Here is a 12,920-nt window from a genome sequence, read left to right on the forward strand (position 1 = left end):
TAGTTCTTCAATTAGCATCAAAACAAAGCTCAAACTAATTAAATGCTTAGTTCTTTGTGCTGCAGTGACTGCATGAGGGCTGAGTGCCTCGTGCGAGGGTGCTATTTTGGGTTAGTTTCGCACGAACTTGTCGCTCCTTTGGCAGCAATAGCTCATTGCCATTGGTGAGGAATATGATACACCAATGTTTTAGACCCGGGTGGAAATTTGTTAATCAATTAGTAGGTATTGTGCTCGCTAGTCCACCCGGATTTCACTGACCCGATGTACTGCTCTCGGCGGTAGCCCTGGTGATTGGATGTATTAAGGATTGTTTTTGTCAAGGTTCCTGTTGTTCCACCAATATAGTGTCAATTTTTATTGCTCTGTACAGCACCGTGCATGGTTGGGTTACTTGGGTGTATGTTGGCTTTCTTTAGTCGAATGGAACCCGTCCAATCGGATATTTGACTAACAGATTGATAATTGAGATGTAAGTTGAAAAGATAACAATTAGCGTGTAAATATACCTAACTGGCTGCAATAAACATGTTCTTCTATGCCATCAAATGTTTCCTTTATTTGAGCCTGAACCCCATTATCTAGAATTGAGAAAGGAATCTAAATACACTGGAAGAAATAGAGTTCTGCACCTGGCTTTTACCTTTATACCTACATATAGTTATATTCGCTGTTTATGTGTATATGATGGGTGTAGGCAAAGAGACCTCGCCTCGCAATGGCGTACCTGATGGCAGTATCACATACCGCTACCTGACTTTCGATACGCATTTGACCCCAATCACGACGCCCATTATAATTCAAGGCAGAGTCGAAAAGCAGCTGTCGCCCCCTGATTTGTCTTCTCTCACGGATCCCTTTAGATGGAGCCAAGCAAGAAAGTCTACGTTGGTGGCGCTTTCTTGTGTCGCGACCATGTTCACAGCCTATGCCGGCGGCTGCTATGCAACTCCAATTCCCGAGATGGCCTCTTACTGGAATTTGAGCGAGACCGCTCTTGACTCAGGCCTGCTCATCTTCACCGTGGGGTTCGCCTTGGCCCCCATGATTCTTGCACCCCTTAGCGAGATCAATGGCCGCAGACCAATCTTCCTCACCACGGGAGTGCTGTTTGTCATCTTTTCTGTGTGTTGTGGTGTTACCCGATCGTTCGCCGGTATGATGATCGCACGCTTCCTAGCAGGGTGTGCAGGTTCGACATTCAGCGCAATAATTGGTGGTGTAGTTGCCGTATGTGTATTCCAGTTTGCTCCATTCTATATGGCAAACCATACGGCACATAATCAAGTACTAATTGACGCTAGGATATGTACCGATTTGAAGATCGAAACACCCCAATGACCTTCTTCACCACCTTTGTGGTTATCGGTTGTGGCCTCGGGCCTCTTGTTTCTGGATTCATCTCTCAGAATGCGTCATGGCGTTGGGTTTTCTATGCCAGTGCCCTAGAACTCGCAGGGGTTGTTATTGCCATGCTTTTTTTCTTCAGAGAGACAAGAGGGAATATTACTCTGAGAAAAAAAGCCGATCTACTAAACAGCTGGTATCAGGCGTGTGAGGACGCAGGGCATTCCATCATGGATGTCGATGTGAATGTATCAATCGAGAAAAGTCAAAACACAAATCAGCCAAATGGGGAACGTATTCGCTGGCGCGTTAGAGCAGATGTAGAAAGGCAGAGCATCCGTCAAATGATCCAGGCATCGCTATACCTTCCATTTTATCTGCTTTTGACGGAACCTGTGGTCTTCTTTTTCTCACTCTGGATGGCATTCGCCTGGGCCATCCTTTGGATCATGTACGGCGCTCTGCCGGACATGTATCAGAATGTCTACGGTTTTAACCAGCAACAGCAAGGAGCTACATTCGCGTCTGTAATCATTGGCGCTATCGTCTCCGCTATGCTTAGTATCGCATACGAAAGATTTCGTACTCGGACGGGTAGAGCAAGCTTCACACCTGAGCAGCGACTATATTATCCGGGGATAGGCAGTATTCTGCTACCCATTGGGCTCTTCTGGTTTGGATGGACAAGTAGAGAGGATATCCACTGGATTGTGCCTACGCTTGCAATTTTTTGTCTCACCATGGGAATATTCTCAATTATTCTGGCAGTGGTGAATTACCTAGCAGATACGTACCATCAATACTCAAGCAGTGCCATGGCAGCCATGTCGTTCTGTCGAAATATTGCTGGGGGTACTTTCGTAAGTCAAGATAAGACTCCTCGAACAGAACATTGCCCTTATTTGCAACAATTAACGATATTTAGACAATGTTCACTCGGCAGATCTTCCAAGGCTTGGGCTGGGGAGGAGGTTCCAGCATGCTAGGCGGCGTTGCAATCTTGCTTAGTCTCGTGCCTTGGGTCTTGATTGCGTATGGCCCAAGGATCCGCGCGCGTTCAAAGTTTGCCTCCGGGCTGGTCGAATAAGCCTGCAAACGTCTACAATAAAATTCACGCTCAATGTTGAGAGAAAAAGGCGATATCGCTAGAAATTAGTTACATAGACTAGACATTACTGGGGATAGACTACGCCAACTCGATGTATATAGGCGGCTTGATAAACCAAAAGCTTTCAGGTTTGGCAAAAAGAAATCCACTCTATGAGCTGGAGAAAAACTTGCAAAATTGCATGCGGACGATGGCGGTTCAAATGGTCTTACGATAACATTGAAGATATAAATTTTCGGAAGTTCAAGCCCTTGCCCTACCTAGATATGATATAGGTAACAGATTTGCGTGGCGGTGGCCGCCCGGCGGCGCCGCTTCAAGCACGTGAACACTCACACTGAGATCTCCGAACACGCACCCCATTTCCTACAGACTCGAGGTTGACTTGTCACCAGTCACAGATAGTAAGGGCTGAGGATATTTCCACCATCTTACTATCTTCGCAGGTAGGAGCGGGGTCTAGAAGGGCTCAGATGAAAATCACCACTACGAAGATACGACATCTGTTTATGAATAGCTTTCTCGAGATCCTCGTCACACGTATGCACATCAAGTCGGAAAACTTGACTCTCGTCTGACCCGCGACATGTGAAAAACAATAGGGATCTAGAGAAGTCTGTGTAAGTGCTCCATAATTCGATCGATTGAGCCTCCACTAACCCACGCATAGATATTCGAACATCATGGGTGACGATGAGAGTTTACCCTTTGTAGTGACGCTGCTACTGCTTGCCTTTGCCTTTGCCGATAAGGCACTCTAGACTTCAATGGCCCAGATGACATCTGGCAGCAGCGGCTCCCATGAGACCCGACCGGTCAGCTGGTGCCGGTGCAGCTGAAGATGGGATGACGAATTTTTGAGTCAACCTGTTTGTCGGCCCATCACTTGTAGTGCCGTGGATCCACGCCGTGCCTTTCATAAAGTTAGTTTCAGCCGGTTTCACACTAGAATTAATTGACCTATATCCCTTCTTTTTGCATTATCTGCATGTTGCTCCTGTTAACTGGGTTCTATACAGAGTTCCTCCGAAGTATCAGCCTAAAGTAAGTTGTCGTAGATATCTTGGTAGTTTTGCACTCAAACCAGACGATTGTTAAAACGTGAGATACTGCTCGAATGACTCAATGCCAGATTTAAGGAAAGCAATATCCTGGTGTCACAACCAGATCAATCAACTTAGTTTGGGGTTTCACGAACAGATGTATAGTAGCTTACAACCCTTCTTGTTACCGCTGAGATAACCAACAGTACCATTATAGAAGCCACGGCACTTTTATAGCCGTAGATCCATATCTACAGCTGGCCGCGTGTCTTCCAGAAAACTTTCGATCCTATGCCGACTGGCGCCTTATGAATTACATAATTACTAGACAGGCACGACATAGGTAATTTCTGCAATTGCTTTATAAATTTTAAAGCCTGGATAGCAGTAACGTCGATTTATTTGCTGAATTGACTCTTGTCATTGTCATTCAGGAGTAGTATTGGGAGTTTTCCTTCGTCCTCAGATGCAGGTCGCAGGGGTGACCAGATGCGAATGGTCGATCTGAATTTTACTGTCGTCTCACATTGACATATTTTAGTAGCATATGATCTGTTTCCGCACTGCCCAGCAAATATACATACTAAATGGCTGTCCCATATTCAGACGAATAGTGATTGATATCGGCCTCGTCTGACAGGACTGGGGATTCCGGCAAGACTGTGAAGTCCAACCAGGACTGGATAAGTCAGGGCAGATACAGTCTTAGCAACTTAAGGCTTGAAAGACTAGACCAGTGGGAGTAGTTTAGTTCATTGGTTGATAAGGCGGGATTTTGATTCGTGGCCGGGACAACTTTCCGATCTCTAGGTGCTACCGAATATCTACAGCTCTTCCGTCTCCGTCAGACATGTCCTTTCGGTAGAGTTGGGAATTGGCAGTAACAATTATTTGCTGTCTCGATGGAAATTCAGCGAATAATCCGGAAGTCTTCTTCCAAATGGGAAAAGAGGCCATGGCTAGATTCTAGGCCCGGGAGCAACATCCGTAACATATTGATCAGTGGCAACCCCATTGCCAACAGAAACATGATGCAATACCGCCTTTACAGGTTATAAAAGCACACTCGATTAGTCTCCCATATTTTCAAGACATCTGAGAATTATCAACAGCTTTGACTTAAAAATTTACAGTATCCATCTATACCTCGACAAAATCGAACAAGTTAATCCACAGTAATGGCCACCTACGTCGCTGGACAGCGTGTTCGCTTCAGACCTGCTGGCGGTAAGTGACGATATTTCGAAATGTCCAATACACTTTGTTCAATGTTCCTGATCAACCTATTTCAGAAATGCACGACCATACCGGCATCGTCAGGGAAGTCGTTGAAGATACCGGTGTCACTCATAGACACCGCTATGAGGTATGGCCTACTCTTTGATTAAGATTCTTGTCGGGGTTAGTTGGTAGCTAATGTAGATTCGATTGGAAGATTGAGGATCTCACCACTGGCATTGTGAACACTTTATATGAAGCCGATATTATTACGCTGGTATAATGAAAAGGGGTGTATCGAAAGCCGCCTTTTTTGGCTCTGGCATTCGACTATAGGTCAGGGATTGAAATATCACTCACCGACACATAAATTTGAGTAGATAAGCATCTCGACTCGGGGGATTGGGGAATGAATGTATTTCTCGGGGTTTGTTCTTGACACACTTTTCATCTTTTTTGCGTCCTCTGGTCACTCGTTTTCCTGCGGATACGTACCGCAAAATATCAATCCTTAAATGAGATTCCGGATCATATTTCGTATCTCTCTTCTTTCCTATTGAGTTCTTGTTCAATAAGGCGGTCCCTAGCTCTGAAAATGGGGAGAGTTTGCTTGCTAACGAAATGGGCTATTTTAGATATATCTTACCTGGCGCTAATTATGTTGTATTGTAATGTCCAATCTCTACGGTGTACCGAAAGCCTCCCTGAGAATCGACGTAAATTTCGAATAATATAGAACCGCTCAAAAGCTTCCATTGTACAATATAGCTCGGACGCTTAAAATACAAAAGAATTATCCAACAAGAATAACATATATGCGTCTTTCCAGGCAAGAACTGAAAGAGCGGCGTAAAGTGAAGCAAATCTCTAAATGGAACCATTATTCATCATTTAGCAAACCATCCATCACTTTTAAATACCACCCCGGCTTTCCGATTGAAATAGGACTGTACACATCGCATTGGTACATATAGAAAAAGAGGAGAACACACAATCGAATACAATTGGCCATAGTACTTAGAGTACCACCTAAAGCACGTTGTTTCATTGGCTTTATAAGCTAACCCACAGGGAGGAATATTTAGGCTCAAATCTAATCCGGCATTTCCTTGGAGACATCTGCTTTAGAGATATTACGGTCTACGGTAGCTGAGAGTCTAGAGTCACTTTCAAGAAGTGGTGAAGACCCTGGCCGAAATAGAGAGGCGGCTGGACCATAGTAAATACTTGATGGCCTATACTGATCAAGACTACCTTTTACTAGACCCTCATAAATTAAACTACTGACGTGGTGCTTGTTCGAACATTGCGTAATGTAGAGGCTTCTGAAACTATGCATAAATGGGTTTAAAATCAATTGATGAAACTATATGCTTACTTTCTTGGCTATTCGGCAAATTTTGGTCAAGGTGGGATGGTAACTAGAATTATGGGAGACCTGGCTGGTTAGCCCCTGGAACACGCTGAGCATTCCGGGCAGCTCCGGGTGCTTGAGTGTTCGTTTTGTCTACAGAGCAAAATAAAATTTGACATTTGAAATAAAGGCAAATACCCTCAGTTTCCAAATATCAGACAAAACCATGTCTGGGCTGTCTTTACTACGTACTTTTCGTTGTATTTCTTTAATCTACTTAAATTGACACATGATCGGCTCCGCTGGCTTGGTATTCATCTCTACCTTGATGCCTGGCGCCCTCTCATTCGTGCATAGCACTTTCTCAAACTCCTGTAACAGCCGTACGAACACGTACTCAATCTGTTGCAAACCGTGATTTCGTCCAAGGCAAATTCGAGGCCCCATATTGAAAGGGATGAATTCTGAAGTGCTGGGAGTCCACGTCTCCCACCTGGAAGGTCGCCACTGGTCAGCGTCGGGCCCGACGATGTCTGGATTTCTCTGTAGACCCATGACAGAGTACGCTATTTTCGAGTTAACTACAAGTTCCTGGGACATGATGATCAAGTGCGGCTGTATGCCATACCAACTCGTTCACCTGCCAGGAGATGCACCGGCTCSCGGCCGGAAGGGCCGCCACCAGTCGGGAAGGATGTGTTAACCTTCACGTGGCGGATGTTCATTCCCACTAAACCTAAGTCAGCGTATTTATTCATAGTAATATCATATTGATCGGGGAGGTACATGGGTGGTATAGACGTAATGTCTCTTTGATAACGTTCTGGAGAAAGGGCATCTGCTTAAGTTGTCCAGCTGTTGGAGGTGTGGTAAAACCAACGCTGAATGATATCAGTTGTTCGGCTATATGTATCTATTCTGTGGACTCAAGATTTAGTCAATGAGACTTACACTTTGTGAATCTCCTCCCGTAAGCGTTGCACGACTTCCGGATGTCGTGCCAGCTCATATACCATCCACGACATAGCAATGGAAGGAGGATCCTAGATTGAACCTGTAAGTTTCAAACTATATTGCAATTACCTAGGGAGTGTATCTTTTGATCGAACCTTTGCGGCTACTACCACAGCTACAAGCTGCGCTCTGACTTGCTGCGGTATTTTAGCATCTGTAGCATGATAAACTACAATCATACATCTTACCTTGACGCCAACTTGATTCAAAATTAACGCCCTCATGAGATTCAACTCATTTCCATCCTTCAGTGTATTTCTTTCTTTGTCTTGCACCACGTTTTCAGAGACAAGACGCTCGAGGTACGTTTTATAATCTTTGTAGGCTTGTGGCTCAAAAACCCAGTCAGGGCAGAGAAGAGCAATGGGTCTAGATGCACTGTTAGAAAACTCTGCGTGCTTAGGGTTATTGTCTGTTGCTTACCCAAAAATCGTGCGAATCGAGTTAATATGCAATAGTCTATTCACTGCATTGGTAAACTGCTCGCTCTCCTTGTCCATTACGCCTGGAAGTTGTCCGAGGAAGATTTCCATCGCGACCTTCGCCTGGTACCGGTCAAAGAGAGAATTCACGTCCAGGTAACCTTTTCTGCTTTTAACCTGGCAAGAAGTATTTTGAAGTGCTTTTCGGTGACTTCTAGATCATTCGGGCGTTGTTTAGAAATCTAGGCTCACTTAATATATTTCGGTACTTCAAGGTGGAATTATTTTAGACAATTCTTACGTGTGGTCGAAGCAGATCTTTACTATTTAGCCATGATTGGCCATCGGCTGTAGCTGTTAGGGCTCCTTCCCCTTAATAGTGGAATAATCTATCTTACCAGTGAATATGGAATCACCAAGCACGTTTTGAAACATTTTATGTGATGTTTCTCCCTTGACAAAGCTCGAGAACTATAAATTTGTGAGTTCTTGATCACATTTTATCAAATTCAAGACGAACTTGCGTAGACATGATCGTCTTGACATTTTCAGGGTGATCAGTGAGAACCATGCGGGAGCCCATCAGGTTCAGCTCGATTGTCCGACCTGGCACTTGAAGAATCTCATTTGTCCATTCATACAAGGTATGGTTGCGCATATGTTGGAATGCTCGGTACATCAGGTCAATACCTGCGAGGAATCAGCGGGTTAGAAGTGTTAGGTTGAGTAGACTCTACACAATAGATTCGTACCTAAAGGCAGCGTATATGTTGCAGATGGAATTGAACGACCAGGAGAATTCGATTTGGGGCGAAAAATCCATAATGATGCCAGTTTGTAGAATGAGAATGAGATCACTGCAATCAGTATGAGAATCGTGACGGAGAAGTTGAAGAACATCTTGATATCGATTATAACATCTAAGCTTGGAACAAGAGGAGTCGGAGGTGACTATGATAGAACCAGCGCGCATCGGACACGAAATAATTTAGCAATATCGATCCATTAGTGACAAGGTGTCATTCCAATTTGAGTTGTCGTTTCTTATTTCTGCAAACCCATTAGTTGTCACGGTATGGCTGTTCCGAGGCCCGCAATGCCACCCCGGCACTCGGAACAGGGCTTCGGAATAATGCAGGAAGAGATGATCTGCACGCCTTACTTGATGGCGTGCTGAATACTTGCAGTACTTTGAGTGCTCGTAAAATGTCTGTGATGTTGATGCCTTCTTAAACCACCAATGCCAGGCTCATGGTAGGCTTAGAATTGTTGGTACGGCCTACATACTCCTTCCTTTCTTAGCATAAAAGTCTGCCAAAATGATACGACTTTCCCCAAGTTCCTGGAAACTCCTAAAATCAAGACCTTTGAGCCAGGGTAGTGGTGCCCTCAAGTATACTAGGAAACAAAGTTTGAGTAGAGTACACAGAGGCACGCACAATGAATTGATAAACAACACTATTGCCTCTTCCCCCCAAAGGAAAGATGGTTAGTTTTTTTTTCTTGTATAGACTTCTCATGTGCTTTATATTGATACTTTACAGCATCAAACGTTGCCCCAGAAATTTCTGAATCATGTCTCAAAACCTTTGACTACGACTCCTTCTGCGATCTTGAGCTCGAACAGAAGAAACGAGACGGGTCTTATAGAACGTTCAATAACATCAATCGTTTGGCAAACTCATTCCCGTTGGCTAAGAACAGTCAGGAGAAGAAGATCTCTGTGTGGTGCGCAAATGATTATCTTGGAATGAGCCGAAATACTCATGTCCTCGATACGATACATACCACCCTCAATCGTTACGGGGCTGGCGCGGGAGGCACGAGAAACATCTCTGGTAACAACACAGAAGTTGAATTGCTCGAGTCAAAAGTAGCTGAACTGCATAAAAAAGAGGCGGGACTCGTTTTCTCCTCCTGCTACGTGGCAAATGGCGCTGCGCTGACAACCCTCGGTTCCAAGTTGCCGAACTGCGTCTTCCTATCCGACGCATTGAACCACGCATCTATGATTGAAGGGATCAGACACTCTCGCGCAGAAAAGAAAATCTTTCGGCACAATGATTTGGATGATCTGGAAGCTAAACTACGTGATTTGCCACTTGACCAACCAAAAATCATCGCTTTTGAGTCTGTGTATTCAATGAGCGGTTCAATAGGCAAGATCGAAGAGATTTGCCAGCTTGCTCGTCGATATGGTGCCCTCACGTTCCTCGATGAGGTCCATGCCGTAGCTATGTACGGACCAAGTGGCGCCGGTGTTGCAGAGCACCTCGACTGGGGAAACATGTAGCAGGTCAGAACAAAGGCACAGTCCTCGATCAAGTGGACATCATCAGTGGTACTTTCGGGAAAGCTTACGGCGGGATAGGAGGATATATAGCTGCTTCTGCATCAATTATCGACTACATCCGTTCTCTAGCACCAGGCTTCATCTTCACGACTTCATTGCCTCCCGCTGTTCTCGCAGGAGCTCGGGCCTCGGTGGAGTACCAGCGGAAGTGTCTCGATGACAGGCGTCTCCAACAGCTCAATACAAGGGCTGTCAAGGAATCCTTGAAATCGATTGACATCCCTGTGCTCGAGAATCCTTCGCACATTATTCCTATTCTTGTGGGTAATGCAAAGGCTGCCAAGCAGGCAAGCGATATGTTGCTGGAGAAGTTTGGCATCTATATCCAGTCGATCAATTATCCAACTGTGCCTATTGGCCAAGAGCGTTTAAGAGTCACACCTACCCCAGGTCATGGACCGGAGCTTAGAGACCAACTTATCAGTGCCCTGGAGTTTGTTTGGAATGAGCTTGGTCTCAAGAGAAAGACGGACTGGCTAACTTCTCAGGAAGTCGATGCTGAAATCCTTGATGCGTTAAACTCCACTGAGCCACCAATCTGGACGGATGAACAACTTGGATTGGGTAAATCTGATGATAAGCAGATCACAACTAACCAACCTTTGGGACATGATGCAATTCTTGGAGTGGAGGATAAAGAACCACTCCGCATGGGAGCTGGCCACTAGTTGTCAATTCTATGAGTGTACGGAAGGCAAAGTACTATCACTTTGAGCCTATGTTTCATTTGGTTTTTTTTCTTTTGGTTTTATTTTTGTTTTTAAAAAAAGCAATTGTTGAAAAACACTTCATTTTTTTGGTTAGGAAGTGTGTGGATTTGGGATTGTTCAAAAATTGATACCGAGTAGGACAAGCACTTGGATATACCTGCCTTTTAATGCTTTTGCAAACTGAGATTTATTCACTTAGAATAATAGGTCATATTTAAGGTCTGTATGCAACACTACAAGTTAGATAGACTCAGATGTAGCCTTAGCAAAACAGTCGGCCCTAAACCCCTCTCAGTTTTGAGCGTTCCACAAATATGGGCGCTCATCTTGCCCCTATGCGGCGTAGTCGCCAGGGACGTTCAGGTATGCTTATTGGCCACCATAGCTATAAAGATTCTGACATGAATTCGATTTTAGTGCCTAGAGTATTCATCAGGAAGGTCTTGATTTCATGTTGTCGTTCAAATGCTACACATTCAGTGCGATCACAGTACAGAATGGTGTCTTGAAAGAAGCTAAACCTTTGAATTAATCTGTAAAACGACATGATACAGCTGTACGTGACTCAGATCCAAGTTCTTAATGCTTACTAGACATGAACTAATGAAAACATTATTTTACGCTTCGTTGCCCCCGAGGTTCAAAACTGAATCAACCTGCACAGCAAAATCGGCAAATTCTTCGTCGTTCTGGGCCTCACCAACCAACTGAAGACAAACGGGGACATTCTTGTACTTCTCCGGCCCAGTGTCTATAGTTCAGTCAGCAAAAGAAATCACTTGATTCTTATCGAAGACAACTTACAAAGCCCGTAGACTGCAGCATCCATGGCACCATATTTCGCCTCACCATCAGGGACATCCCGCTCATTCACATGCCCAACAGGTATAGTACAGGCTGGATAATCTAGGAAGTTAAAGAGTCCCGTATAGTTGATGACTCGCCAAGTGTCCTTTGGGACAGCGGTATGTGGTGCCACAGGCATCAGTATAGCATCTAGTTGCAATGCCCTCCATATCTTATGCCATGCAATTCGCGCCGTAAACTGGGCAGTACTGAAGCGTACAAGATCTCCCAAGCTCCTGTGTGGGATGTTTGGCAGTCCTATTTTTTGCATAGATGGGACAAGAGGTTCGCCTGTCTCTTCGATGGTTTTCCGGTAACTCTGCAAAATAGTCAGTTTCTCATCCCCGACCTCGACAAGCAGTACAGTATAGCGCCAAGGGAGAGGAGTTGGTCGACAAGTGTAGAGTTGGCTGTTGCTGGCTTTCCCACAAAACATGCAAGTCCAATCGAAGAATCTTTCCCTTTGAGTTTAAAACTGTCTTTCAATGAGATTGGTAGACCATGCAGTGGTCTGAGTGGCCACTCGGGGTGTAGTTTCCTCTCCTCATCAAGGGCCTTTGCTCTAGCGATGGCCTCGTCAAAAAATATTTCGGTCAAGCAGTTGACCTAATAGAAAAATTGTCAGTAAGCATTCAAAGCTTTCATAAGTCAAAGTTGCAAGTTCAGGAAAGTGCCCACGAGTTGTTGTGCAATAGCAGCTCTCTTGCAAAATGCTACGGTCACAGTCTCAGATGACAATTTTCCGCTCTTGATCTGTTCCAGGAGCTCTATTGCATTGAACTCCGATGTAATTTTAATTTCTTCTTCTGTGAGAATACCACAAGTCGCCGGCACGTCGAGTAAGTTTTTCTTTTCTGTTGTTAAACGACTTGCTGGAATCCTCCACTCAGCTGGGATCGATCTTTCTCTTTCAGCTTGTTTATTATTGCAGAGCTCCAACCACTTCGGGGATATCTCTGCGGGATCTTCATTTGATTTTTCATTAACTTGAATAACTTGAGGCTCTTGAACTGCAATTGGGGCCATGGCGTCTTTCAAGGTTTGGGGTTGAATGGACTTATCGGTAGCTAGGTAATTTAGGACGGGTGCTGTTATGTTATCCACCTCCAAGTTCTTATCAATATATAGCTCTTGAGCATGTCAATGGGTAGCAGTATTTTTCATGTAGATCATCAAGCACAAAAGTTTCAGACACTCCTTCTCGGAAGACGGCTGCCGAAAGTGACGCGATGCGTATGTATAAGACAACTCCATGGAGAAGCGGAGACAGTGCCGGTGTCGTATGAAGGGCATACTGCAGATCGCCTTATGGAATTCCTCGAACCAATCAAGAAATCTAGTCATTCCTAGAAATATTCCAATGAATTAAGTAAAGTCTTATCAAGCGTTATTTATGATCACTTGAAAATTCTACACTGGTACAGCGTGGACCTTTTCAGACCATCACTGGAAATTTTCCTTTGAAAAATCACGTCCGAAAAATATTAGTTCAATTAATTGTAGTT

At 44.5% G+C, this 12,920-nt stretch overlaps 4 protein-coding genes across 4 annotated transcripts; 2 read left to right on the forward strand and 2 right to left on the reverse strand.

Annotated features, from left to right (window-relative positions):
* Window positions 1-684: 684 nt before the first annotated feature.
* BHQ10_005205 (uncharacterized protein) lies at window positions 685-2,434 on the forward strand (the record flags this gene model as incomplete). Its single annotated transcript, XM_040877656.1, has 3 exons — window positions 685-1,230; window positions 1,305-2,207; window positions 2,273-2,434. The coding sequence occupies 3 exons, from the start codon at window positions 685-687 to the stop codon at window positions 2,432-2,434; spliced, it is 1,611 nt and encodes a 536-aa protein (XP_040733709.1).
* A 3,909-nt stretch (window positions 2,435-6,343) lies between these two features.
* On the reverse strand, window positions 6,344-8,406 carry BHQ10_005206 (uncharacterized protein; the record flags this gene model as incomplete). The annotated part of the gene is made up of 9 exons (XM_040877657.1): window positions 6,344-6,636; window positions 6,699-6,800; window positions 6,857-6,951; window positions 7,022-7,113; window positions 7,180-7,221; window positions 7,273-7,453; window positions 7,508-7,629; window positions 8,027-8,196; window positions 8,259-8,406. 9 exons carry the CDS (start codon window positions 8,404-8,406, stop codon window positions 6,344-6,346), a joined length of 1,245 nt encoding a protein of 414 aa, XP_040733710.1.
* A 419-nt stretch (window positions 8,407-8,825) lies between these two features.
* Window positions 8,826-10,527, forward strand: BHQ10_005207 (uncharacterized protein; the record flags this gene model as incomplete). Its single annotated transcript, XM_040877658.1, has 3 exons — window positions 8,826-8,994; window positions 9,051-9,744; window positions 9,846-10,527. The coding sequence occupies 3 exons, from the start codon at window positions 8,826-8,828 to the stop codon at window positions 10,525-10,527; spliced, it is 1,545 nt and encodes a 514-aa protein (XP_040733711.1).
* A 659-nt stretch (window positions 10,528-11,186) lies between these two features.
* BHQ10_005208 (uncharacterized protein) lies at window positions 11,187-12,441 on the reverse strand (the record flags this gene model as incomplete). Its single annotated transcript, XM_040877659.1, has 4 exons — window positions 11,187-11,320; window positions 11,374-11,734; window positions 11,812-12,021; window positions 12,094-12,441. The coding sequence occupies 4 exons, from the start codon at window positions 12,439-12,441 to the stop codon at window positions 11,187-11,189; spliced, it is 1,053 nt and encodes a 350-aa protein (XP_040733712.1).
* Between the last annotated feature and the right edge of the window lie 479 nt (window positions 12,442-12,920).

Source organism: Talaromyces amestolkiae (genome assembly GCF_001896365.1).
Source record: "Talaromyces amestolkiae strain CIB chromosome Unknown scaffold9.1, whole genome shotgun sequence".
In the NCBI taxonomy this organism is placed as follows: Eukaryota; Fungi; Ascomycota; class Eurotiomycetes; order Eurotiales; family Trichocomaceae; genus Talaromyces; species Talaromyces amestolkiae.